The 27,943-nt window shown below is 41.3% G+C and overlaps 2 protein-coding genes across 3 annotated transcripts; one reads left to right on the plus strand and one right to left on the minus strand.

Moving 5' to 3' along the window:
* Nucleotides 1-1,106: 1,106 nt before the first annotated feature.
* vdac3 (voltage-dependent anion channel 3) lies at nucleotides 1,107-10,585 on the plus strand. Of its 2 annotated transcripts, XM_053420047.1 has the most exons (10): nucleotides 1,127-1,197; nucleotides 4,959-5,071; nucleotides 6,613-6,684; nucleotides 6,869-6,918; nucleotides 8,018-8,170; nucleotides 8,283-8,335; nucleotides 8,488-8,715; nucleotides 8,882-9,032; nucleotides 9,442-9,499; nucleotides 9,586-10,585. In XM_053420047.1, exons 2-10 carry the CDS (start codon nucleotides 4,963-4,965, stop codon nucleotides 9,675-9,677), a joined length of 966 nt encoding a protein of 321 aa, XP_053276022.1. In that variant the 5' UTR covers nucleotides 1,127-1,197; nucleotides 4,959-4,962; the 3' UTR covers nucleotides 9,678-10,585. The 2 variants fall into 2 exon arrangements, with proteins under 2 accessions (XP_053276023.1, XP_053276022.1); XM_053420048.1 differs by lacking the exon at nucleotides 4,959-5,071 and having other exon boundaries at nucleotides 1,107-1,197.
* On the minus strand, nucleotides 10,582-26,999 carry ikbkb (inhibitor of nuclear factor kappa B kinase subunit beta). The gene is made up of 22 exons (XM_053420046.1): nucleotides 26,837-26,999; nucleotides 25,369-25,487; nucleotides 23,819-23,913; nucleotides 21,237-21,357; nucleotides 20,460-20,529; nucleotides 19,164-19,252; nucleotides 18,523-18,612; nucleotides 18,307-18,431; nucleotides 17,710-17,817; nucleotides 17,496-17,625; nucleotides 16,729-16,923; nucleotides 16,516-16,630; nucleotides 15,965-16,088; nucleotides 15,722-15,873; nucleotides 15,493-15,554; nucleotides 14,977-15,077; nucleotides 14,837-14,886; nucleotides 14,614-14,713; nucleotides 13,910-14,057; nucleotides 12,650-12,747; nucleotides 12,225-12,318; nucleotides 10,582-12,071 (listed from the first exon to the last, which is right to left on the minus strand). Exons 2-22 carry the CDS (start codon nucleotides 25,468-25,470, stop codon nucleotides 12,012-12,014), a joined length of 2,229 nt encoding a protein of 742 aa, XP_053276021.1. The 5' UTR covers nucleotides 25,471-25,487; nucleotides 26,837-26,999; the 3' UTR covers nucleotides 10,582-12,011.
* Nucleotides 27,000-27,943: the final 944 nt, after the last annotated feature.

The following is a 27,943-nucleotide window of genomic DNA, read 5'->3' on the forward strand; positions in this document are numbered from 1 at the left end:
CTACTTCAATACAACCACAACTGTAAAGCTCCATCTATAACCTAGATTATAACTATCATACATATAATAATATTTATAATATTGTAATACTATTGTGTTTGTGCAGCCACTGAAGCGTGCAGGGAAGGTACACTGCTCATAGCCTGACAAATAGCTTCAGGGCATAAAATTCCTCAATAATACCAGCAGCGATATTTGCGAGAGTTCACTGCCCCCATGCGGTGGAAGACTCTTATTACACCAAAACAAGTGCGGTTGTTCAGTAGGCCTATAATAAAATTTTCTCATTGACTTTCTTGTAGGCACATTCCTCACAATATTATGTTGTTCCATATCTCGTTTTATATTGAAAAAAATCATACGTATATATTTTGCCACAGTTTAAATTTCAGCTCAGAAGAGTGAATTAGGGGAATCTGGAACACTGGGACACAATTTGGGACACCTACGATTCACACTGTTTATTTCCTGTTCCAACAAAATCTAGTTGATTAACTATAGGTTTTCATGGACATCATTTGACTGAAATCACATGACTTCGTGTGATGATGTCACAGAAAGAGGCGAGGCAATTGTCAATCAGAACCCAACCCCCAGCCCCTGGAATTGCAGGACAAGGTCAATGACATAAGATAAAGATTAATGTGTAGAATATGAATCTGTCATAAATAAGACAACGTTCCTTATTGTTATCAAATTGTGTTTGTGTTTTATGTCCCACTTTATCAAACATGATTGATAATGTGGGTAAACATGCTTTGGTTAATCTGGGACAGTCATTGTTCTCTAAAGGAGGGTTATATATATATATATTTATATATATATATATATACGTATAATCTGCTATGTTATTTTTTCTTGCTGTTGATTGAATTTTTATATATTTTGTTCAAATAGATACACCTTTAATAGATAGATTGAAATTAATTTGATAGTTTCTTTATTTAGGGCTACCAACATTTTAAGGATTTTATAAACAATATGTTGCTCTAACGTGTAAAACAGAGATCGGAACAACACGCTATATGTTTGGATCACAACACTATTTGTCTGTATTTTATTTGATTACTCAAAGGCCCCGCCCTCATCCGGAGGTCTCGCGCCTGCCCAGTGTGCGTGTGTCTGTTTTCTCCTTCAGTTCCCCGCTGCAGCCGAACAGCCTCCACCAGGTCCGCTCACTCCGAACCTCCGACACAGGTAAGAAACCACTCACTTCAACTGAATGTGATATTAAACAAGCTATAGTCTCATGGTCGGATCTGCTCGACAGTTTAGTTGCTGTCATTTCGGTTTTTTTTTAACTGCTAGAATATGTGAGTCACACAGAAAGGGGTGGGAGTGCAGCAGCAGGGTTTCACTGCCAGTTCAGGCCTGTGTGCCTTCACTTCACTGAATGTCACAACTGTAAAACAGCCTGATATAGAATATACTTATTACAGAAAGTCTACTGGAAGTGGTTTATTTTTAATAAGGACTCATATTTCCTGTAAACTGGCATTGGTTTTAGCACTTTTCTGCAACACATAGTTTATTTTAGTCAGATATATAAAGATAGTGTGTTGATAGGTTGTTTACAAGAGTGTGTAACACATAGGGAAAGGTGTTGTGTTGGTAGTCATACACACAATGGAAGAACAAAGGCCTCATCCACCGACTGACAGGAAGATCTGAGGCCATAAATCTCGTTTGAAACACTTTGGTTTACGAGCAGACACATTACAGGGATCTTTATCTGTCTGTCTCCTGTACGCATGCTCTTCACCAGGTCACTTCACAGGTAATTTCACAATCCTCTCAGTCCCATCAGACACAGAGGATTTAACAAGGGGACTCAAACATCAAGGTCAACCTGTGTGGACAAGTTAAATTATGCTTTTATTATTATTCTTATAATTATTATGTTTATATTTCAACACCAAGACAAAAACAAAACATCTAGAGTACAGAACAAACATACAAAAGCTTAAAAAGACAACAACCACAGAAATGCCAGACTAGATAGAGAAAACTACAAACGCTACAGCCGACATCAGTCAAGCATTTAATGAAAATATAGCACATGAAGAGGAATTGCCAGAATGGATCTCATGGTTATTATTATTGTGGTAATTTATCTTCTTACTTAAGAAGTCAGGCCTGTGGATCAAACACCAGACTGTCTCCTGGCTGGAAAAACTCAGTAATAACAACACACATATATGCAACACGTATAGAATGACACATGCCTCCTAAAACACACACAAAACACCAGTTGTTGTTATTATGCTCTCTGAGGTCCACTGGAAGTGTCTCTGATTCTGACACATACATGAAGCAGATACTCCACCTCATCATGTGCTTTACGTCCAGGCTATAAATTGTCTAAGCAGTCACCTGACTGCACTTGAACTTATCTCACAGCCGCACATTCCTCCAGTTCTATACGCCTCACACACTGGCCTTGGTCTCATGTTATCAGAGGGTTCAGCCAGGGCTGGGCAACTGCCTGTTTACCCAGTTCAATGTTTAGTATCTGTCCATTAACAAGGGTTCGATTATCAGCGTCTTCAACAGAACTGAATGATTCATTGAGATATTATACACATCACAGGAGGTGCAGTGTTTTTGATAAAAGTCAAATGAGTCGTACCTTCTTATAAATGCTACAGAGATGCAGCGGCCTACAAATCATGTTCTCCAAACGTAAGGGAACATACTTGATTGGTAAAGACCCCCCTCTTTTAAAAAATATATAACATTCTATATTTAGATCATTTATCTTTTTTGAAGTATTTATGTTAAAATTACCGTTCTCACTGAAATGCTGAAAGAAATGAAAAAACTTAATTCATATAGCGCTTTCCAAAATCCAGTATACAAAGTACTTCACAGATATTAAAACAGACAATACATGCAGTGCATTTTTTTAATGTCGCCCAGAGCTAGTCCTCAAATTAGGTGGCTTAATTATTGTTATTAGTCGGTTATTTAATATATTATAAAATAATTGCTCCTATATTATATGTAGAGTTGTATGACCTTTGCCAGTTGTCATGTTTGATAAGTCATTTTGAAAGTAAGAGAATCAAACACTTCCTTAGTTTTTAGGTAAGAGACGGTTTCTGAAATATGAACTGAAAATATGACACAAAATGTTCTGTGTTCTCCATCAATCAAGATGTTGAGCTTCTTCTTTGTGATAATGTTTGAAGGAAACACACAATTAATTAGTAAATACACACTTTGTATTTTCACAGTGTTTTTTAAAGATACTCTTTATTTGCTTGTTGACGACCACCACTGCTGTTTGTACTTTTACTTTCACTTACCTCTGTGTCAGTATGACCTCTGAGGCGTGTCATGGCTGCCATGTGGCTGCAGCTCATGCAGACGAGCTGCAGGAGTGTGTGTTTGTGTCGTGAATTATTGAACAAGGGTTAGAGTCAGTGCACTAAAGAATACAAGTGGACAATACAGACAAATACACTGATGCTTGCAGGGGCTTTAACAGGTTGAACCTGGATAAGGACACAGGTTTGAAACTTGGTCACATGTGTTGTAGTGTCATGTTCACCTGCGCTAAATATAGAGACTGAGGGAGGAAGGCTCGGAGGGAAGGAGTCAAAAATGGAGGTTGTGTCAAAGGAGGTGAGGGGGCCCAGAGCTGAGAGGTAGTGAAAGAACCGAGGCAGTCCAGTGGTCAGAGAAGAGCAGGTCAGCTGCCACACACCGGCTCAGGGTTTGAGAGATGAAGAGCGACACTAAGCGGAGAGTGATGAGGCTTTGTGACACGCACTGTGACTGGATGTCAGGTGTCCGTGTCTGAGGGATCTTATTGGTCCAATGAGGTCCCACAAGAACACAGTCAGATCAGAGTTATTTCGTTTGAGAGATTTGAACTCAGCAGGACACATTTGGGAAAATGTGGTTTCTTTTTTATTGTGCAACAGAGGTTAGCAATATCTGAATCAGCAGGTGTGAGCACGTTGTCCTGTGTTTTTTGTTAATGTTAAACTTACAACTGGTGTAATTGATTTTTTTTTTTTAATAATGAATAATAAATAATAATGAATCTCACATTTCACAGTCACTTATTGTGAGTGGAAAAGCTCTAAAGCCGCGCTGCACTGCCCCCTGACAGCCACAGAGTCAGATATTTACATCATCAGTTGGTTTGAGAACAAAGCTGAGCTCAAATTAAAAAATATTAAATTAAATTAAACTCAGCAGGTGGCCTAAAAAATAACTCCAAATAAATGATAATCTTGCAAATTCACCATATTAACTTTAACGGTGATGATTCATCAGTGTTGTCTAAAAAATGATTTATTGTATGCTAAATCAACAAAACAAGAGCCAAGGATGTTTCTAAACATATTTATTTATTGAGTTAAATAAAATTTTGGGATTTGAAACCAGGTTTTCAGGGGATTGAAACACTACACCACCTCTGAAAGTGTGAAGTGTAAATCTGGAGAGAGAGAGAGACTGCTGCACCCTGGACTCTGCTCACGTGGTCCACGTACATGACAAGCCAGAGGTCAATGACACTGTACTTTAAGGAGCCGTTGATGTAACACTCGCGGACAGATGCTGATGACAGACGACAGGTTTATGATGTGTTGTGCTTACTGGGCTCTTGTATCAGGGACACGGGGACTTCAGTATTTCACCTGCTCATCGTTTTGTAGCCTTCATGCAGCTAATCTGTATCCTTTGTCTGATAAAGACACAAGTCTCTCCGTGTCAAACGAGGGCTGCACACGGGTCTTATCCTGTACAAATACAGTGCACAAAGTACAAGTGCTCCTACTGCTGACATGTACAGTACAGAGTGACGCAATAGTTGGGGTCTGACTGCATGCGAAGGAAGCATAAAGATGATCACTGCCATCCTACGAGCAGCCTGCAGAGAAGAGAACAGGACTGTTGGACGAAGTTGATCATTTGTCCCTCCTTGTGCTTCCCCACCTCTGAAGAGACATGGCAGAGATGGGGGGTGTGGTGAAGCCGGACAAGGCGGGACAAGGCAAGCAGGCAGAGAACAAAGGCCACTGTGGGACATGTCAGCACCACGCACCTAAAGGGCCTGGTGAGTGGGGGGTTGTGTGTGTGTGTGTGTTCATAGAAAGAGAATATGTATCATCAGGGTCCCTGGATCGCATTTTGGCTGCACCGTCCTAAAGGTGATGACGTCTTGGGGGTCTGAATGAATTCTATATATATTTTTACCCGCTGATCGTCTGCACTGGGTCAATGTGCGATGCCTCTGCTGATAGAAGCTGCTTCGCCCTCCTCGCTCCAACCTCTGCAGAGAAGATGTGACGGATGAGCTTAACAGCGGAAGGGACAGAGACGCAGGGGAAGGAAGGGAAGCTTGTAGTAAACCATTAATCCAGGTTTAGGTTGTTAGTGAATGCAGGATATTCTACATGCTCCTGCAAAGTCACCTTGTCAAAACTACCCCCCCCCCCCCACCCACACTCACACACCCACACACCGACCCAGGGGACCCTGATGACTGACTGAAGCATTACGGTGCAGTGCAGTGGTTTGCAGGACTCGTACTTGCTGACTAAACCAAACGTGCTACTGCTCACGTTTTCTCTACTGCATTGGCCTGCACACTCTGTCATTACACATTGTACATAATATCTCCCCCTTTCTCCACAAGCATAGCATGATGAGGATCTTATTAATATTAAAATACAGTAGTGACACATAATTTCTCTGTTTGGTGTCTCTAGTGTTTTTATTTTAGCTTATTAACATTTTCTGCAAGAGAGGGAGTCCCATTAGCTTAAGAAGCTCTGCTGGCTGCTAATGGAGCGCTGCCAGGAGATCAATAGGTTCCACGTGGACGTTGGGGGCTGGAGGAGAGGAGCAGGATATCACCAGCACCCTGACAGGTCCTCTCCAGAGAGCCTGGGTTTCATCATCAGTATTTATTTATTTATTTATAACCTCGGGAGACACGTTGAGATAGATCCCTCATTTTAAATGGTGCAAACACACATGGCTATACCAGTTAAAATATATTTCCCAACATAGGCAGATATTTGAATCCTCTTATATACTGATTGCTACCTGCAGTGCTTTTAGTGTGAGGGAATACAGCTCTTCATGCTGGTTTTTGCCCTCTGAGCTACTGCCTGAGTTGCGTTGCTTAGCTTCCACCAAGGTGCAAAACTCTGTGTATTTTGTGTGATTGTCTGCAGCATTTTAATTTGAAGGGGCACTCCATCGATCATCTAGTTCTAATGGGCAGCACTACTCTCTCTTTGGTAACACTGATCTACAATCAAGTCCTCTAAGGCAGGGTTGTCTTAAGACTTTATGTCTGTCACAAAAAATCTGGCAAAGGTTTGTGAGTTATTAAGATGCTATCACGATGCATTATGGGAGATGCAGGCTCCAGCATATTTGGAGCTTGGCACTAAAATCTGGATATTTGAGCCTCTGCTGCACATTCTGCATCTTTCCTGCAAGCCCTGCAGCTTCATGGAGGTGCTTTACTAAATTGCTGGACTGTCCCTCTGACTGTGCATCAGCCAACTGCAGTTTTTTGTAGTTGTGTTTTCTCTCTGTCGTTGTGAATAAGACCTAACAGTTTGTACTTGTGTGTTTCCTCAGGAACAATGGCTGTCCCTCCTGCATACGCCGACCTGGGCAAATCTGCCAAAGACATCTTCAACAAGGGCTATGGTAACTTCACCAGATTTATAAAATGTTTTTGGATGAAGCTGGACTGATGTGAGAGAAATCTCTGCTGCTCAGTGTCACTTTGAAGTCCAGCTGTTTATTTTCACTGCAGCGGTTTCAGAGCCCTGCTGTTATTTTCCATCCTTTTTCTTTTCTGACAAATTTCCGGATGTTTCTTTCTTCCCAGGCTACGGAGTTCTGAAGCTGGATGTTAAGACCAAGTCCCAGAGCGGTGTTGTAAGTACCATTTTATTCCCTGAGAGCCTGAAGTGTTCAGATTCCTCATGCAGGCCTTTCTCTCAGAGTTCTGTGGTATTAATGGATGACTCATAGTGTTTTCAGGCCGAGATCAGTCCAACTTACAGATTCAGTAACATCGTCTGCCCAACAAGCTTCCTCCTAACTGTTGTTTCTCAAGCATCATGTTGTATCCTGATGGGGATAAAGGGATTTAGTTTGCTGTGTGTGTGTGTGTGTGTTTTGCCATAAACCGGTTGCCTTGGTGAAACCATAATGAATGCTGGTGTTTAGTTTCCCACACGCCACAAAACTCAAACCTCACTGAAATAAACACTGTGAATGTCTCTCACTCGGGTTTCCACTTTAAATCGCTCTGCTTTCTCCCCGGTGAAATCACTGCATGTGAGCTCGGTGTGGTTCCACCTAACTTTCTCTATTTTCTCTTTTCTCTGCTTCCTCTCTGGATGCTCCTGTCAGATGGTAAGAGGATGTATGTGTGTGTGTGTGTGTGTGTGTGTGTGTGTGTGTGTGTGTGTGTGTGTGTGTGTGTGTGTGTGTGTGTGTGCACATTTGTAATGATTAAACACACGGGCACTGCCGGGTAACACATTTAGATGTTTGTGTGTAGACAGTGTGTGCAGGCTTTCCGCCATATGTTTTTCTTTTTAGCAGTAATTTGTCCAAGTGACAAAGGTCCCCCCCCCCCCCCCCCGACCTCTGTGGCCGTAACAGCACCGATCCTGAAATGCAACCACAAGCTGCCACTCCAACTCGCAGTCCAGACTCTATTTCCAGTTTTCCTCCTCCACTCACGTCTCCAGCTTAAATAAATAAACAGTCATACAAACCGGAGAAGGATTGTGTGGCAGAGGAAGAGGAGAGAAACAATGCTCCCTTCCCCTCACCATAGTTTTCTTTCCTTCCTCTCGCTCTCTCCCCGAATGCTTCTTCACTCTCTCTCCTTTTATTTGAAGAGCTGGGCTGTAATGTAGCAACCTGCCTCTCTGCTTCCCTTCACGCCTCATTTTCCATATCAACCCCTCCCCCCCACCCACCCCACCCCCATCTCATTACTCCACCCCTCTCCGACCCGCAGGAGTTCGCCACGTCCGGCTCCAACAACACCGACACGGGGAAGTCCGGCGGTCACCTGGAGACCAAGTACAAGATGAGTGAGCTGGGCCTCAGCTTCAACCAGAAGTGGAACACAGACAACACTCTGACCACAGAAGTCACCATTGAGGACCAGGTATTCAAATACATAGGACAGGAATTTACTTTACCTCGCTTATTAAACATTTTCAAAACCTCAATTCAAATCCTAATCTCACCGCCTGTGTCTCTCCCTTGTCTCTCTGCAGCTGGCGAAGGGCCTGAAGCTCGCTCTGGACACCTCATTTGTGCCAAACACCGGGTAAGAGCATCTTCCTCATGCTGAGTAGTTTTTAATGTCTTCAATAAGTTTGAAAACAAAGAACATATCAATGCATGCTATACATATATCAATTATGCAGTGCTTTCTAAATGATTTTTCCCTCCTTCTCTTCCTTCTTATTCCATCTGCAGGAAGAAGAGTGCCAAACTGAAGACCGGCTACAAGCGGGAGTTTGTCAATGTGGGCTGTGACCTGGACTTCGACATGGCCGGCCCCACCGTCCACGGAGCTGCTGTGCTGGGCTACGAGGGCTGGCTCGCTGGCTACCAGTTGGCTTTTGACACCGCCAAGTCCAAACTGACCCAGAACAACTTTGCCCTCGGATACAAGGCCGGAGACTTTCAGCTTCATACCAACGTGTGAGTCACCACATTACAGTGTGGAGAGGCGGGGAAATGGAAGTGATGCAGAGGACGAGAGCAGCCACTAAGAGAGGAAGCATTTCCCCAGGATGAAACCTAACGTTCAGACTAACACCCACTGCTGCTCACCTCTAACTTTTCTGTGTTTTCTTTTGTATTTAAGCAATGATGGCACAGAGTTCGGGGGCTCCATTTTCCAGAAGGTGAACAGCAACTTGGAGACAGCGGTGCACCTGTCCTGGACCGCCGGCAGCAACAACACCCGCTTTGGAATCGGGGCTAAATACCAGCTGGACAATGATGCGACCCTATCTGTAAGAACTGACTTTAACACCTCTGAAATGATAAAGAAAGTTATCTGTAGTGTCGTCAACAGTGACCATTACTGCAGTGAGGAGTTATGAATTCAAATTTGGGAGATGTCAGGTAAAAAGCCCTAGAATTAGATTTAAACCTGGAAATACCACCCTGCTGTTTTATGCCTCCACCAACCAGTGTACCAAAGTTATAACACTTATTTAAATATACACAGAAAGGTCAACATAGCCACTATAGAGCCAAACCACTCTAATCCTACTCCCTCTGCAGAACCACTTGATTTTCAAAGCCTAACTCCTCTGCAGTCGTTGATCTGAGGATCTCAAATACATGAAACAAATGATGTAAAGTACATTTCTGCTCCCTATGGTCACCTCACTGTCCATGTTTGGTTTCTCCTCACAGGCCAAAGTGAACAACGCCTGCCTCGTTGGAGTGGGATACACACAAACCCTCAGGCCAGGTTGGTTAACTGCTTTCTTTTTTGTTTAGTTTCCTGTAACGCATCAGCACGATTACTTAACATGATCGGACCACTCTTCCCTGCAGGAGTGAAGCTCACTCTCTCAGGTCTGATCGACGGGAAGAACGTGAACGGCGGCGGACACAAAGTGGGCATGGGTTTCGAGCTGGAGGCCTAAAAAGATTCAGTGGGAGGACGGACAAGAGGAGAGAGAGAGGGAAGCAAACGCAGGAGAAGAAGACACAGCCCAAATGAGACAACACCACAATGGTCCACACAGCGACACATAAACACATCTTCCCTGCACACTGAGTGCTACACACATATGTACACAAACACACACATTCTTTGGCCTTAACCCTGAATACCCTGAGCAGCCTCCAAGACCTCCAGTACTGTAATTTTTAGAGAAGCAAGCATTATTTTTTAAATGTTGCATTACTTACAGGTCCCATATGTTGTATGTATCATGAAAATAATCATTCTTTGAATAATGTGCACCTTGTGACCGGTTTGACTCGACAAAGTGCACTTTGTCTCACACACATCTGTATTTCTGGAACACGACATGAGGCCCCTATCTTATTTTAACTGTGTTCAGGTAATTTTAGTTCAGATATATTCTGAGTCTCAGACGTGAATCAGATGATTAGAAGAAGCTTGTTTTTGGTATGTTGTGGTTTTGTTGCATGCTTTCAAGTTTTGAGGGAAGCTACTGACTTCAGTGTCACATTGACAAGTACAGTGACGGTAAACAGATGCAATAAAGGCTGGTGAGCGTTGAGCAGAAAACACAGCGAGCGGCCGGTCACTCTCAGACCGAGTGGACCGACTGACTCCTTTGACCTCAGTGACGCAGATAGAAACTGTCACGCACGCTTCAGTTGCCAAAACATCGATTTTTCAGGTCCTCTTTGGTGAAAAGGGCTCTGAGCCGCGTCGTCTTGTTTGGTGTCCTGTACCTGTTCAACCTTTACCACTACATTTCACTTTATCTGTGCTGTGCTTTGTATAGGACAGTTAGTCAACAGTTAGGACCGCAACCTAATTTTATTGAATTGATGGAATAAAGAATGTAAAACTTTATCGATGGGTGTTTATTTTTATTTTGGTTGACATGAGAGAGCAAAAGAAGAAGAACTTTTGTCTTGTCCTCAGAGAACTTGGAATGAATCGAAGAAGACGTCATTTACAGAAAAATAAAACACTGTGTTCAAGATAGAAAATTCAATGAGGGATTTCGTCTAACATTCTGTTATTCTGACATCAATACAATCGTAAAACACAAACAACCATCAGGATAATGTAACATCTCTCATCACTGTGAATTATCTATGTACAGTAGAGTCGACTCAGGATACAGATTGGATGTGTAAGTGTGAAAAATCTCATGATGCAGCCGTACAACATTGTGCTGTAGCAGTCTTATCTAAAATTCACAGATTCAAATGCAATACAAATAAAGTCCGTAACTGCATAAATCTATTTAACTGACAAACTGCTTTCACAGTTTTACAATAAATTTGACAATATTTTATATCAACAAAGAACATTTTCAAAATCAAAAGTTATGCTTTAGATCGTAAATCATCTGTACTTAACACCATCCTGAACCAGGCCCAGAGAGTATAACGGGATATGCACGTGTCGTCTCTGCAAACATTGAGTCACATTAAAAACTTTTGAATCTCTTAAAATCACTGCAGGGATACCGGACTGCACCACACCGTGCTGGTGTTCCTGTTTTTGTGTCAAACCCCCATGTCATTATCAGCGGATGTAGAAAAAAAAAATTCACATTCATAGTTACTCATAATCTTACTTGATATTCAGTTAAAATACATTTTGCAATAAAAAACAATGCTGCATTAAGAAACATATAAAAATGTTGATACCTGACACACGTCTTCTTTAAAATACTACTGAAATATGTTTTTTTAACTTGTGATTAATGTGCAAAAGTCTTTTCAAATAAAGGGGATGGAAATATTGCAGCTCACTGCAACACATTATTTACATTCATGTATTCTCTAACGAAAATTTGAGGTTAAAATATTCCTGGGATATTTCAAGAGAGTTCGAGCAAATCTGTCCTCATACTGGGATTGTTCTAACTGGGATTTTATAAACATTTTAAGTTTAACCACACTTTGGTAGGATCATCTGATGAAATCAGTGGAATGGTTGAACTGTGCATGATGAGGTTAACTTCTACCCCAACTCATTGGATGGTTCTTTTAAACGTACAGATAAGGTCAATAAATACTTATATAAGAAGTTTCTCTGATGTGAATCATGATTGCAGTAATGATTGGCTTCAGTACTCTAATGATCGGCAGTGAACAGATGTACCTACTCTCTAATCCCATTCAGCAAATATGTGCCAGCATCTATTGCATTGTTGATCAACTCACATAGAAAGAACAGCTGGTAGCACGTCTCCGTGCAGTGCGACGTCCCATCCACACAGAGGCAGCACAGCACCACATGTAATCCATGACTGAAACTGAACTTAGGCGAGATCACTGGAGAAACCCTGGCCTCCGCTCAGCCACGTCCACTCACTCAACATCTGGGGCACAAACAAAGGGTTTTGACTTTAATAGTCATCCACATAATTCAGAGAAAACCAATGAAAGCTGTTTGACATCAAAACAAGATGAGAAAAAGAGCTGAGGGAGGCAGGGAGATGTGTGTGTGTGTGTGTGTGAGAGCGTGGACAAACCTCCATACTGTTTTCTGTTTCCTGCATGGTGTCGTGCAGCAAACTCTGCAGTCGACTCTCAAAGGTTCTGCTCTGCTCCACCAGAGACTCATCCCTGAAGACATAACCAGGGTTTGACTCATGAAGATGCTACTCACGATAACCCAAGAGTTCATCAAGTGTTTATGCTGTAAAGTCTCTGGTGATCATCAGTATACGAAGAAGACTCCCACAACTTTGACTCAAGTTGTGTTTAAAAGCTCAGAAATATGTAAAGAATTATCAAAGCTGTGCCAATATTTGAGTGGCTCAGTGAAATGTCAGGTAAAGTTTATTTTCTGTAGCTCATAATAATATATCAGAAAAACAAGTCTTATACCATGAATACATAACATCTTTTAAACCCCGGTCTGTAAGTGTGTGTGTGTGTGTGTGAGTACACTCACAACTGCTGTAAACTTTGTTTGGGGGTCAGCAGAGGAGGCACCGACGAGGGCGTTCGTAATCCATCCGGACTCCCACTCACCGGGCTGCGAACTTTACTCTACAAAAGAAAACATGATGCGCTTTCTTAGTTAACACAGCACCTGCTTTATGTGGAAGACAAAGAGAAATACATTCTTGCGGTTACTGTATAGAATTGACTCAGCTTTTGTCATTTGAATGTTTGACATCTGGACTATTTTACATTGATGAGTCACGGAGCAGAAATAAACAAGGGTGTTCAATGGAAATGGGTAAATTCAATCTAATTTGAGTTTATTATAACTTGTCAGTATCGGTATACTTCCTGCAACCCTATGGTTATTATAACTTCCACTAAAGAGTCATAGAGCAGAATTATACAACAACTATACAGATTTGCAAAGAAGTTGGTTGAAAGATGTAACAAGGGCCAAGAAAGGACCCATCACATTTTGGCTTTGATCTGGACAAAGGGGCGGATCCACCACTTTCTTTAACATGGCAAGAAATGGCATTTTGAAATTTTCCCCAGTTCCCAAGGGAATAATTCATGTGTTAGGCATAGTGTTTCAAAGGGGTGGAAAATTTCCGGTAAATTTCTGGAAACTTTGCGGAAACTTTCCATGGGAAGTTAAGCTTGGGAATTTTGTAAAAAAAATACACAAATTAAACGCTGAGCAATAAAAACATCATTCAATACTCTGTTTTAAAGATGTATGGAAAGCAGCACACGCTGCACGTTGAGTTTTCAACCCTCCACTCTGCATTCTTCCATCAAATGCACAGATAATTCCCAGCATCCTGCACACTACAGCAATGCTATTGAGGCCTGCTGTAGTGTGCAGGACTAGTCAGGTAAGTTTCGATGATATTACTGGGGAAAATATATAAGCATGCTGATTAAGGATTGTTCATCTGTTCATCTAGCCTATTTCTAAGCATTTATCCATCAATTGTAAAATACTGTATTGTATATTGTAAAATACAAATGTTTGACTAACTATTTATATCTCTGGCATTGCATTAGTGTTTTTTTACAAGCTTTTTTCTCATCTTATTTTACAGAACAATGCCACGTGCACTATCTCTTCGTTTATATGCAATCAAGAAAGCAGCATGTCTGTATGGGTCTGTATGTGTGTGTGTGTGTGTGTGTGTGTGTGTGTGTGTGTGTGTGTGTGTGTGTGTGTGTGTGTGTGTGTGTGTGTGTGTGTGTGTGTGAGCAGTTCATGTGTCCTCACACAGGCGACTTTGAGCAGGTTCCACAGCTCCCTCTGTCGTTTCTCCTGCAGACTCATCAGGACCTGTTCGCTCTCGGCCATCTGCTGGACCACGCCCTCCACCTTCGGCAGCAGCTCCATCACCCGCTGACGACACACGGCGGTCTTACTGCCAAACACACGCACAGGGGTGTGGCCGCGGTGAACAGCGGCTCAATACGGAAGAAATGTACCTGTTCATCACGAGTTATTATGGATAACGTGAAAGCCGTTTTAAAACATCATTTAAAACCGCAGATGTGATGGTGTAATGTTGAATGAAATCTTTCATTAATAAAGGGTTGTGATTCTTTACACTAACAATCAAATCTCAAGTTGTAAACGTCAGTATGCTCTTAATTAAATGTTACAAATCTGTCACCTTTTGCACTTGGCCATCACAATACACTTATAAATATTAATCAGTGTGTTCCATTATTCAGCCGGAGCAGACCTCGTCTCAGGGCTGTGTCTACACCACACACATTTATAAATACTTCACTCTCCTGTTTGTGAATATGTTATTAGTCACATCTCTGCTTTTGCTACTATGACCTTTTGAAGTATGTTCTTTCCCCAACACAATAACATAATTTATTGGTTATTCTGGATAAGGCGTACTAGATTTTTGTAGTTGCGGTACTGAGACCTGTTTTGTGTGATCTGGGGATTTTGTGTGCGAGTACCTGAGGTGTGTGTAGAAGTCCCTGAGCTTCTTCTGGTAGAACTGCACGGCCTGATCCACCAGGCGCACCACGTCATGACTGTCGCCTGGACACCGCTGGTCTGAAGGAAGGACAGGAAAAGGAAAGACAGAAGAATAAAAAAATAAAAAGAGGTTTATTTTCAAATGGAAACACCATAACGAGTGTTAGGTAAAAAGTGAGCGGAGGCATGAAAAGTCCAAACCTCTGGGTTTCTCTCTGAGTTTGCGGAACATGTCCATCGCCTTTCCCTCTCTGAGGATCACAGCAGGGACGTGAGCACGATGGAAGATCACAAAGCAGTTGTTTTCTTTGCTTTTACAGTTAAATTTGGTTCAGACTTACAATGTTTCCAGGGCCTCTCCACTCCTCCACGGCTGCCTCTGCACATCCACTATGTCCTGCTGCAGCTGCATCATCTCTTCCTCCAATTCACTCACATTGGCCTGGATACACACACACGGTTTTAGTCTTTTTACAGCACAAGTGAATAAAGCACCCACACAACCTTGTACTTCTATCTTAGTGAGGACCTTCATTGACATGATGCATTCCCTAGCCCTTTACCTTAACCTTTACCATAACAACTAAATGCCTAAACCCAACCAAACCTAATCCTTACTCACAAAGCAAATCTTAACCTTTGAATAGCCCATTGAAAAAGTGAGGGCTTCCCAAAATGTCCTAACTTTCTCATAATGTCCTCACGCCATAAGGTATATGCTTAAAATGTTCCTCACAAAGATGTAAGCACAAGTACGTACACACACACACAGACACACACACACACACAGACACACACACACACACACACGCACACACACGCGCACGCGCACACGCACACGCACACTCACACTCTACCTGACCACAGCCGGCAGCAGTTTGCTCCATCTCCCTCCACACACAGAGGAGCTTCTCTGAGGCTGCAGATGTAAAAAGACCATCATTAGTCGGTGGTAAATTGAATTGTTTGACACATTCACGTGACTTTCTTCCTGGCTCTCCAGCTACCGACATTATTTTAAACGCAGTTGTAATGTAACTCCCTTCTATCTATTAAGATGATTTGGTTTATATTGGGGTATAATACCGATCCCAGTGGCTGTCTGCTCCTGGTATTTGTCCATGTCTATGTGAAGGCTGGTGGAGAAGAAGTCAAGCTTGGCCATGAGCCGCTGGTGCAGGGACACCATCTCATTCTTCTGTTTGGACAGAAAGGAGTTGTGCCTCAACAGGCTCATGCTGAAAGAACGTGGAGAAGAAATGTGTTTGTTTTTTAGCCAACAGATCACACACGTGTCTGCTGTGTTTGAGAGTTGTGTGTATGTCCTACATGGCAGCTTTCTGCCCCTGCTGCAGTCTTTGCCAGTCTTCCTTCAGGGAGGAGATGGTCTGCCATGCCTGGCCACAAGTCCTCCTCAGAGGGCTGTAAGCCAGAGGGTGCATGGGATTAGATTCTATGAAAAAGACAGAGACAAAGAAACACACACACAAAAGTTAGAGAGAGGCAACAGAGGTTTACTGTTATCTTATTTCAATCCAAAGTTTGTAGTCTGAATTTGCCTCAGAGAAAGGTCAGTTCTGGCAGATGAGACATATTATATAATATCTTTATATCAGTAGTGAATGTGGAGCAGATACAGTCAAACCTGTGCTGATTTTTGGCGATTTATAATATTGAACATAATTTATCCATATCCAAAACTTTTGTTTTTTTATTTGACTAATTTATCAAACACCCAAATGCAAAACTTCTAAAAACTTAAAATGCCAATGTGTGTATACCACTGAAGAACATTCAAGTGAACAAAATGACACAAAGATCTAATTAAGCATCACAAAACAAGACATTGTACTTTTTTAATATCCAACAAAAAAACTCACGGCAGAAGCGGATGTTTTCTGGGAGGGTGCGAGGAGTAAACTGAGGCTCGTAACTGCAAGAAGAGCGATCAAACAGGAAGACCAGGGGCAAGTCGGTCCGGCGCCCATCTATTTCCTACAGATACATATATAAACACACATAATAATACTATGACTCCATTATCACAATGTGTTTTTAAATATTCTGTGTGTACTGTGAATGTTAAATATTACTTTGTAGTCCACGGCACACTGCGTGGCCAGTCCATTAGGCTCCAAGACTAGTCCCGCCTCCAGCAGCAGCTCCTGATTGGCTGCAGGGATGTCAGTGTCTTCTTTTATTCTCAGCTGCAGGTCAGCCACAGTCTCATCGTCCGAGACCGAGTAGACCAGGATCTTAGCGGACATCATGTTCAGGACGTGAACCAGCTGAGGGAAACGAGAAGGACAACGCACATTAAGACAGTATAAGAACATGTGCTGTTCTGAGCTGTTGAATACATATAAAGATGGACGACGTGAAAGCTCTCCAACAGTCAAGCAACCTTGATCGCCATCTGGTGGCTGGCAGCAGTATAGGTCATGAGCCTCCTCTATGTCAGTGGATGGGACATGGAACAAACTAAAAAGTAAAAATTACGCGTCAAATCAAAGATGTTTTCTGTCGGTTTAGATCCCATTCCTTTATTGCTTCTGCACAGAATCAAATGTGCAAGATATTTGCGTTCATTATCAGGATATTTCAGCTTCATTTCTGGATAGTGTAAGGAAATGAAGTTGTGTTGTCCATCATCATTTTAAAGTATAAACCAATAGAAAAACAGGTGAACAATCCCTTAAAAGGCAACTCTTCTAAACTTTACATTTAACTACAGCTCCACCATCAGTCCATGAGATCATTTGTTGAATGCTGGATCACAGATTCAAAGATCTAAACTCTTTACTTTGAATAAACACACAGAGGAAAGTGAGAGATGAAATGAATGAATTACTTAATCAACCTTGAGCTGCAGGATGATCTCCAGCTGGGAGAAGCAGTCGCTGGGCGTAGCGTCTGGGTCTTTTCCTCTCTCCTGAGGCGACATCTTAAACATCAGCTTCAGCCACTTCTCCATCTTCTTTAACAGCAGACTGTTAACAGCAGTTATCACATTAGACTGAGGTAATTAAAGTCATGATTGTGTGCATGTGTTGGTGTGTCACAGATGTAGCCACCTGTTGAGGTTGTTGGGCTGGGGCAGAGTTTGGGAGAAGCGGACCTCCCCTGTGAGGGCCTCATAGACAGCAATATCATTATCCTCCTTTAGCGTCAGTTTGTTGTACCTGAAATGACACAGATGGGTTATATGACAGAAAAGCTCTAAAAATGAGGCCTGGAGTTGCTTATGTAACCCAGAGTATTTTCCTCCATGCAACCCAGACCCCTGTGGAGTTGTATATTTTTCTTCTATTATATTATAGAGGCACCAAGGCCAATGCAGTTGGCACAACCCACATATCCTGCAATTCTTTGCTTTGGCAACTCTTGCTTATGTTTGTATTCAATGTTAGTCATTGTGTGTCAAAATTCCTTCACGTAACAATAACACTCCTTTGGAATTAAGCTTATCATTACTTAACATTGAAAAATATCATTGTTCTGCTTCTTTTTACAAAACATAGACTATAATGACAGCGGTGCAAAAGCAAAAGAGGGAATATGAAATTTGAGATGTGTCAAATGGTGGAACTTTTGAAATGAGTCACTTTGAAACTAGTTTTGGAAAACATTACTTCATTTCCTTTCAGATTTTTTGAAAAAAGTGGTACTACCAGGGGAAGGGCTGCCAGGTCGGTAAGAAAGGACGATATCCAGTAATGCACTCAAACACCAAGGTCCCAAAGCTCCAGTAGTCCACAGTGACTGTGTACTGCTGCCTATCAATGAGCTCTGGAGCCTGAGACATGGGAAAGAAAAGCTCCAGGTAAAAGGTATTTCTGTCGAGAACACAGTCGGAAAATTAAGTGTAAAACATGTCCGACTCTTACCAAGTACTGCAGAGTTCCCACAAAGGATGTGCACAGGCTGCTCTGGTCCAGCTCTTTGGCATAGCCAAGATCTATAATCTTGTGGATCAACTGAAATTAGGGGAAAGTGTAAAGACAAAACAGAATCAACGTCTGTGTGTTGGATTTGCTGTTGCTCTTGTAGGCCAGACAAAAAGAAGTCTTCAGGCAAAACTATAAACTTAGTGCAGATAAAGTTTGATTGGTTACATTTCTATAAACTATAAACACAGCACTGTGCATAAACATGGATATATGACCTTTTTAATACGTCTAGCCTCAGTTCTAGTACATTTTTCATTTCCCTGTGTCCTGTTACAGGCTGGAGGCTGACATGATTTATTACATAACAAAATAGAAGGGGGCCCCACGGAGGAAGATAAGGACAATGCAGCCTCGTAACTGCAAGCATAAGTTAAGAGATTCAGTTTTCCACAGTAAATATTCAGCGCAGCAACATTTTGCTCAACTTGTGAGTGTTAACATGTGGATGTGAGAGAAACAAGTCCCCTGCACTTATTCCACTTAAGCCACATAGAGGCAAATAAGCCTTTATATGACCTCTTTGTTGTGGTTTGGGTGTAGTTGTCATAAGAAGATGGTTCACAGGGTCTTTAACTCACTCTCTTCTCTCCCTGCTGCAGCACAATGTTTTCTGGCTTCAGATCTCTGTGGATGATCCTTTTATTGTGGAGGTAGGTCAGAGCCGAAGCTGCGGGAGAGCAGGGGGAAGAGACGAGAGTGGAAAGGAAAAGACGAAGGCAGAGTTAGTGTTGCCTGCATTCCACTTACATACACTTCAATTAATAGAAGAAGTAAACTGTAACATGGACCGAAAAATTACAACATTAAGAAAAACTGATATAAAGGACATACATTGTAGTACAGCAACGCCAAAGATATGTTTGAGGTTATTTATAAACAGCATCGCAAATACATAGTCCCCTTATTTAGAAGATAATAGGTAATAGTTATGTTTCACCCCATTTTTCTAGCATCGAAAACTAAATATGAATATTTGAACAAAGTTGGGTGTGATAAGAACCACTTAAACCGACAAGCCGTCTGTACCCTGACATTTACTTTGTTCTTGTCCCATCTACTAACAAGGAGGAGGCTAGGTTTATGACCTATACTGCAGCTAGCCACCAGAGGGCGATCCAGATGTTATCTCTTCTTGGAATGTTGCCCATCTTTATATAACTTCTATGGTCTAACTGCTCACTGTACTGCGGTGATGTAAATAGGCATTCCACTCATAAGAGGATAAGACTTGTGTGTATACACATACCTAAGTCTTTAGTCTAGTGAAACCTAAGTTAAAGGCTAATGGGCTTTGTCTGAATTCATGCAGTAGTGCCACCTCACTTGCGTCAAAGAGTGACTCGTGTGTGTGCTGGCAATGACAGATCAATGAAGCGGAACTCGTCACCTTAGGGCAGCTAAATGTATGGGCGTGTAACTGTGTGTATGAGTGTGTGAGCTTTTGGGTGTGGAAGGGCAGTTAAAGGGGATCACTCATTATCAGGAAACGTCCACTAGTGGGTAACAGGAAAAGGTGGTTCTGTGTGTGTGTGTGTGTGTGTGCACATCTCACTGTACTCTCCACTCTAAACATGTGTGAACGCTACCACATGTGTCCTCTCTACAACCTGTTTATACAGCATGTAATATACAATGTGTTGTTGATGAGAGCGCTCGTACTTGAGTGTCCGATCGTTGACGCAAACCTGCGAGCGCCTGAGCAGATGCGGCGGCGTGACTAAGAGGCTGGTGGTTAATGGTCATTGGTGACATCATAATAGTGTGACGACCATGATGACCATACTACAGGAAACTAATCACACTGCCAGCTTAATAAATCAATCTCTCACTCTAACACATGCACAACGTTAAAGATCTAATAAGCTGATACTCACAGATGTCGCGTAACAGAATCAGAACAGAGCCCTCCCTCATTCCACAGCAGTTCTCCGGGAGGTTCAGATACTGCAGGGAGCACAAACACAGACACTTGATACTTGTATAATATAAATCCCGGGAGGAAAACGCTAAAAGCAGGTGATGTCTTAGCAAAGGGAGCATTGATCTGTCTTTTTTTTTAAGTGTCCGGCAAATTTCTGACCTTTTATTTGGCGGTAAAACAGCTATTTTCTTGATTTATAAGAGTTGTCAGGAAAACGGCTTTTTTTCCCTCCATACGATAATTTTCTTACGATATTCTATATTTAAAAACATATTTCCGCTGCTGGAAACTTGTGACAGTCCTTACAAAAACGGATGGTGCTGTTTTCCAATCTGCCCCCAAATTGTCCGCTTATGTTTTGACCATCCGGGATGCTTTGAAATTTTTATGACACTGTGGTTTGTAATGGTTGGCTTTTTCCTCTTCTGCTGGCAGCTTGGCCCCAACAACGCCTCAGGCTGCACACTCACACAGTTTGTTTAAACCTGCTCTAGATTTCTTTCTCGAGAATGAACAGCAAGCAATCGCCCGAGTTTCTTAAATTCAATAAAATACAAAACATTATAAGCAATAGTGATATTTATGTTTTTTAGTTGTGATGTAGCTGAATTTATTTCTTCTCAGAAAAACATTTTTTTTATTTACATTTTAACAAAAATTTGAGAGTAAAATAAATAAATTGAAGATTGTACCGATGTGTTTGGTGATGTGGTTTGTCCCAGACTTTTACCTTTCTCAGATCTCCTCCCTGGCAGTACTCCATGGCCAGCAGGGGCAGGTCATTGCCGGACACCAGCTCCTGCATTCCCTCAGGAACCTCTCTGGCTGCAACAACGTTAACATTATCCAACCTGAGAGAGACGAGACGAGCGGACTTCATTCAACCAGTATGAACAGTTTCTCATCTTGTTATTCACAAGAAAAGAGAGGAAATGAAAGAAGACACAGACAGTATGTTGCTCTTCATTTGACCGCTTTTGAATCGACTTTGATAAATCAACAAAATCCATCAAATTTCATGGTGAATAGCTCCCAGATGCACACCCCAGAACCACCCCCCCCCCCCCCCCCCCCCGTCATCTGACCTGCTGTATAACTTTGTGTGTTTTCCAATTTCGTGCTTCTACATAACTGATTGAGGCAATGTTTTTCTGATCATCTCTCAGCAACACCCACGTTTAAGCAAAACAGAGACATTTAAAGATAGCAAAGTAAAACTGATTCCAGATCCAACGGGGGAAAACTGTTTTCCACTGAAAGCATAAAATTAGAACACGTGTGATCAGTGCATTGCAACAGCTTCAATCTTCACTAGAATAATGAGTCATCAGTCGTTAAAACGTTTAGCTATATGGCCATCAACCAAGTCCACACAAGATTAGAAGTGGAACAGTCAGTTTGTGAAATGATCCTTTCTGAGTGCTGTACATGTGATCTCATGTGAAAAATATTCCTCTTATCTTAATTCTGCTTCTCTGAAGATTCATAAAAACATTTTGGAGAGTGGATAGAGTCACAGTTCAGGAGAGGGGGATAACTGTGAACCTGCTTGAGGTCGTGGGATAAATAAATTGTTTTTCTTTCTTGGTTTTAGGCTTAAACATTTAGCAGACGCAATTCACTCTCTATAAACACGTCACAACTCAAAAACACTGCGAGAGGGATGTGTTTTTAAGTGTATGTGCATGTTACCATCTTTTCTTAAGTAGCAGTAATAATATAATGGTGGGTTGCCATGTATGTGTCCCCTGCCCTGTGGTTCTTCCACGAGTCGAGCGTGGGTGCACGTGAAAGTTGCGGTTGTGTCAGTCTGAAAACAACACACTTGTTAAATTGGGATTAGAAAAGCCGTGGGTTTAACCTCATTGTTGCACCAACAAATGATACAAAAACAAATATTACATTTCACAGACAATAAAAAACCCCGCATGAGCAACAATTCAACTCAAGTGACCCAACACCAAAAATGAAAGTGCTAATGGACGTCACAGACGTGTGTGGAAATAAAACACACACCAAACCAGAACAAAATGAGGAGGCGGCTCATTAGCTGGTTAGAAATAACCACCAAATGACCAGAATAACCCAGACTCCACGCTGTTCTAACTATTTTATGTCTTGTGTGATTTTTCTTTTCTATTTCGGTGAAAAGAAAAAAAATAGTGGTTTCTACTAAAGCGGTGTCACAGACGGGTACAAAAACGACAAATGTCAAACTCATAAGCACCCAGCTTGTCATGGAATACACAACAGTGAGTCACAACAAGTCAAACCAAAACTCCTCTTCGTCTCACATGCCAAAACAAGCTTTAAGGCAAAGTATGAAGAAGTTCAGACGGTAAAACGTAACGGGGAAATCACCAATTTCTTCAGGCAAGCTGAAGAAACAAATGTGTCACACATTAAGGTGCATCACTGCAGAGAGACCTGAACCTTCCGTAAACAGAGACAAGCTTGAGTGAAACTCCGTCATCAAATCAAACAATTGGTAAATCTGGTATTTTTTACTCTCTGCAGGTCACAGAACAAATATCTTAAGATTGATGTGAAAGATGTCATCACATACAGCCACTGCCTATAAGCCTCTGTAAGATTAAAACTGTGAATGACAGATCAGGCCAACATGTTCAATATACAAGATAGATAACATATCATTCAAGTGTGTTAATGATGATGACACTTTGTTTTCGGACACTTGTCCCTTCTTGGTTTTCTCCTCCTGGTTGTGTGCGCTGCTGGCTGGGTTTGACCCCCACTTCCTGTTTATTCCCACCCATCTGCCTTCATACCAGCTCCTCATTAGGACATTTAACTCGCCTCCTGAAGGCTGCGTAGCACCGGCTGGATCACTACCTCTTTGCTAAAACAGTAGTCACTCTTTGTCCAAAAGGTTAACAGTCTGACAACTTTGTACGCCTTATCTTTTTGCGGCTAACCAGCTTGTCAACCGGTTTCCTCCACCTTCCAGCAGCTCCACACTAATCCCCTGGACGCCACCTGAACCCTCCCCAGATTCACTCTTCCCTCAGCCTGGCTTCTGATCAGCTCGGCTCATTACACACCTCTTGTGAAGCACACGCACACTATTATTGTTTTAGATAAAATCATCATCATTTAAACCGCCTCGTCTTTGTGATCTGTTCTGAGATTTGGGTCTGACCTGTTCCACATGATATCAGTCGGACTCCACTAAAAACTAGAGTGTTGCTCTAATTATATGGTTCATGTCTGTTCACAGCACAGGAACATTGGTTCATGTCATGTTTCTAATGTGGTGGATTGTGGATTGATGCAACTTAAAGTGCAGATCACCTCTTCATGATCTGGATCTCCAGACACCATCTCTCTTTGTTTCTCTCGCTCAGCTCCTGGCGACATTGCTTTAAAGCGATTTGCTCCTCCGTGTCCTGAAATCACACACATACATGTACGCAGCGTAAATACAAAATAAATTATATCATTTTGCATGTCCAATTAGGCTGAAAACCTTGTTTTCTTTTTGATAATAAACAGATAATCGATAAAAGGGTAAGAAGGGAGTACACATGCATCGTGACACCGTAGTTTGCAGAGCACCAAACACACACTGGGCATTTGACGGCATGTATTCCCGAAAAAGATGAGTAACACAGGTACATCTCATTACCTGGTTCTCATGACATCATTAAGGAAAGGCATAAAAAACCCACTTCCTATAATGTGACCTGTAAACTAATAATAACCCACGATATTGTTTGAAATGTCCTATACAGGATGTTTAGTCATCCCAGCAGTGCCCTCTTCATTTCCCGGAATTTCTTCCTGTGTTTTCCCATTTCCTCCACTACCCAGTCTGGAGTGGCCCCGATGATTAGCACAGTGATAACTTTTGAAATACTGTTAATAGAAGTAGAACAAAATTATATGATAATGTAAACTAAGTGATTTAATAATTGAGTGACACAATATCAGTTTATGAGTTCAAAAACACATTTCAGAAGGACAAAGATTGATTCAGCTAAAAGTTATAATGTTCAGGAGAAAAAAAAGAGCATTCATCAACAGAGATAGTTTTTATAAAAAACAAACTGGTGATGAGAAATTCTATTTTTATTTTTTCATATTTTCAAGCTGCCTGGATCAATGAAAGATGTAAGTTGACTGTGGGTGTGAGTAACGCCATAAATGATGATTCTTAGAGAGAGGAAAAGGAAGCTCCACTAAGCGGGCGTGTTCATGTTCCCATGGATTCACTCTCATCCTGTGAGTTACAGTCAAATCCTAACAATAGAAACTACTTCTACTGTAGTAAAAACAGAACTTCCTGGACTGATGACAAACTGCTTAAAAAAAATATGCAGGTGAAAACCCATTCTTGAATTGAAGCAAATTCTCGAGAAACAGAGATTTCAATTGAAAATTATGTCATTGTGGTATGTGTATGTTTATGACAGTTTGTCATTTAGATTGGGACATTTCTATCGAACCATACAACACAGCATTGTGAAACAATCTAGTGATTTGAGTTCTCACAAGAGTTTACACAGTGCAAACTGTTCTCAAGGTTTAGCAATCTGAACTCAAAGTAGTGAACAACTGAGCAAGGATTTTCAAGATGGCATTTTAAAGGTACAATATTTATTTGGAAGACAATAAAGACTTTCACTTGTAACATGTGTTGCTTTTTATTGCTTGTATGAGTTTTACATAAATTGGTAATGATGTAGTTGATGTCTGCTGGGGAATGCTAAGGCGACTTCATTTATATTTTATCTGCGCACAGTCAATCTATGTTCATTAAACCTAACCCTAACCCATCTGCCTCCCAGAGGATTTCCCAGTCATTCGGTCCACTATCACTGGAAAGTGTGCAGATTGTGTACCTTATTCTGCCATCTTGTGACATTCCCAAAGCCTCCAGTTCCCAGCCGCCCTTTCAGCTCCCAGGACCCACAGCTCTGCTGCTGCAGGGGAACTCGATTCATGGCCTCCTCAGCTGGTCCTACCCCAGCACAGCAGATAACAAGGATACAACTCAGTACACAGTCATACTAGTGGCTCTGTGAGGCTCGCACCAGCAATAAATAAATACAAATACAGTGGATACATGAAATAATGGGGATGCAACTTTGCCTCAGTCATGAGGATTTATTCTGTGAAATCTGCTGATATGAGCCAATTGCAGAATAGACTATAGGACTGCAGGTTGTCGCTATATGTCATTTAGGCTCTTCACAGTTGGAAGAGTACAGGAATAAATAAATCATTAGGAATACAATTTAAATTTGATCCACCTTTGTGCCTCATTTTCAGGGTCTTGGTTTTCGCGTACTGACACGATTTTGACACTTAAAATAATGGAGTCAGCTTAAATGTTGTTTTTAATAGTTTTCTCTAAGTTTCTGCTGTATGAAAATAAACTGTTACAGTGGAGTTTTTTTTATCTCCACAGTCACTAAAGTGCTGCTCATTGTGGGGACTGTTGGGTTCCTCTATACATTTTAAGGTCTTGATATTCTATGTTATGATTGGTTCTTAGAATTAAACTGAATACCATTTTTGCTAACGATTTCTGTGAAGTACTTAGTAACCGTGTTTGCTATACAAATAAAGTTATTAGTCTTATTGTTATTATTATTGCAGTTCAGAAAATGCCTCAAAAGTGCTGTTTTACATTATGTGTTCATCATCACTGACATGCTGATTTTGATTTAAACTCTTATAGACACATACAAACATGGACATATTTCCTCAACTCTACTTCTACAAGATGTTTGTGTGAGTGTGAAATGATCTCTAATGTATACAAGATGCTTGACTTTATACACGATCATCTAAATCAGTTCTCTGCTGCTGCTGTCTGAGTTAAACGGACTAGAAAGAATTAAAGCATATTATTAAAAACTGTTTACAGTTTGTGTTTAATTGAAATACTAATATTCCTAACAATATTAGTGGCAATAGTAACAATAGGATGGTAATGATCATATGAATAATAGCTGATTTATTACAAATAGTTTGTATAGAGCTGATTTAACACCTCATCTTCTATTTAAAAGTTTACGAACGTGACTGTGGTTGTGTATAAAGTGAAGCTAAGCTAAATGTTGTGTGTTGCATCAATCGCCTCTCACACGATGTAAAGAACGAGCATCCATCACACCGCTTCCTCTTCACCTCCATGTTTCATATTGATCTCACCGCTCTGAACACAAACCTCCAGTCAATCACTAGAACAGTCGCTTTTCTTTCTGTGGTTGTTTCCTGAAGTTTAACTTCTTGTTTCCCCCCGTTTGTGTTTGAAAGCAAATAAACGCGTCAACAAGGTAAACACCACAAACTAAATCCTACCTTAGACCCCGAAGGTGACGTGTACACCTGAGTTTCTTTAACACGGTGTTTATCCGGCCTCTAAACCGAAAGTTAAACTTTGAACATTTGAAAGTTTGGCGACACAAACAGACCCTTCACAAACTTTCCACTTCCTGGTTCTCGTGTTTCCTGTAAACCTGCAGAGAACCGCCCACAGGAGGCAGAGTCCTCCGCGTCACGTCCAGGAGGGGACTACTTTGTGCAGCGGATTAATACACAGTCTGAAAAATGAGCGTGTGAAACATTCAGATTTATTTACAAAACATGAATCATGTTTTTTTCATTGTTGATTTGTGAGCCACCACATAAAAGTACACACATACATATTGTGCAATTGAAGTCTTAGCAGAGACATCCAGCTCCACCATGTTACCAGTTGGTTATTTTAACTACACTTAACCTAACCTAATCTAACCTAACCTAACCTAACTTAACTTAACTTAACTTAACTTAACTTAACTTAACTTAACTTAACTAACTAACTAACTAACTAACTAACTCACTAACTAACTAACTAACTAACTAACTAAACTAAACTTTACTTTAAGTGTTTGAGTCCCCCCCCCCCCCCCCCCCCCATAGTCCTTCAGTGATCTTCAGCAGGTCCTGTAGCAAAGTAATTATCAATTTTAATCACTTGATTTGAAAGTGGAAACATGAGCTTATTGTAATTCTAAAAATACATTTCATGTTAGTAACTAAAGTGCTGTAATGGATTAGATGAATTAGTATCTCATGCTACTATTAAGGAGACCTGCAGGTACCACTATCTTGGGAAAGAATGCACCACATTCAAACAGGAAGTTCAGTTTTACAACTTGATTGGATAAACTTCTCATTCAGGACAGTCACCCTGTTTCTGCTTTCATTACCTCATCTTCATTATTTCCTCACGTTACGTTTTGAAATTGCATCAATTGACTTGAGAAAGCACTCTTGTAATTCTGGCTTAATCATTTCCATGTTAATGTTTTTGTGTGTTATTCAGATAGTGTACCTCAGATGATTTGCTAACACTACTCTGTAATCGTTGATCCAGTGGATGTTGTGTTTGGAGAGGATTCCTCCCAAAATACCAGATTGAAC

Source organism: Pleuronectes platessa, chromosome 4, assembly GCF_947347685.1.
Source record: "Pleuronectes platessa chromosome 4, fPlePla1.1, whole genome shotgun sequence".
Taxonomy (NCBI): Eukaryota; Metazoa; Chordata; class Actinopteri; order Pleuronectiformes; family Pleuronectidae; genus Pleuronectes; species Pleuronectes platessa.

Coding starts and splice junctions, on each gene's coding strand:
- vdac3 (XM_053420047.1), top strand. CDS start 4,963: ATGGCAGAGATGGGGGGTGTGGTGAAGCCGGACAAGGCGGGACAAGGC. Junction 5,072..6,612: donor CCACGCACCTAAAGGGCCTG/GTGAGTGGGGGG, acceptor GTGTTTCCTCAG/GAACAATGGCTGTCCCTCCT. Junction 8,171..8,282: donor AAGTCACCATTGAGGACCAG/GTATTCAAATAC, acceptor GTCTCTCTGCAG/CTGGCGAAGGGCCTGAAGCT.
- ikbkb (XM_053420046.1), bottom strand. CDS start 25,470: ATGAATCGAGTTCCCCTGCAGCAGCAGAGCTGTGGGTCCTGGGAGCTG. Junction 14,887..14,976: donor GGAGAGGCCCTGGAAACATT/GTAAGTCTGAAC, acceptor TGTGATCCTCAG/AGAGGGAAAGGCGATGGACA. Junction 14,714..14,836: donor ACTCAGAGAGAAACCCAGAG/GTTTGGACTTTT, acceptor TCCTTCCTTCAG/ACCAGCGGTGTCCAGGCGAC.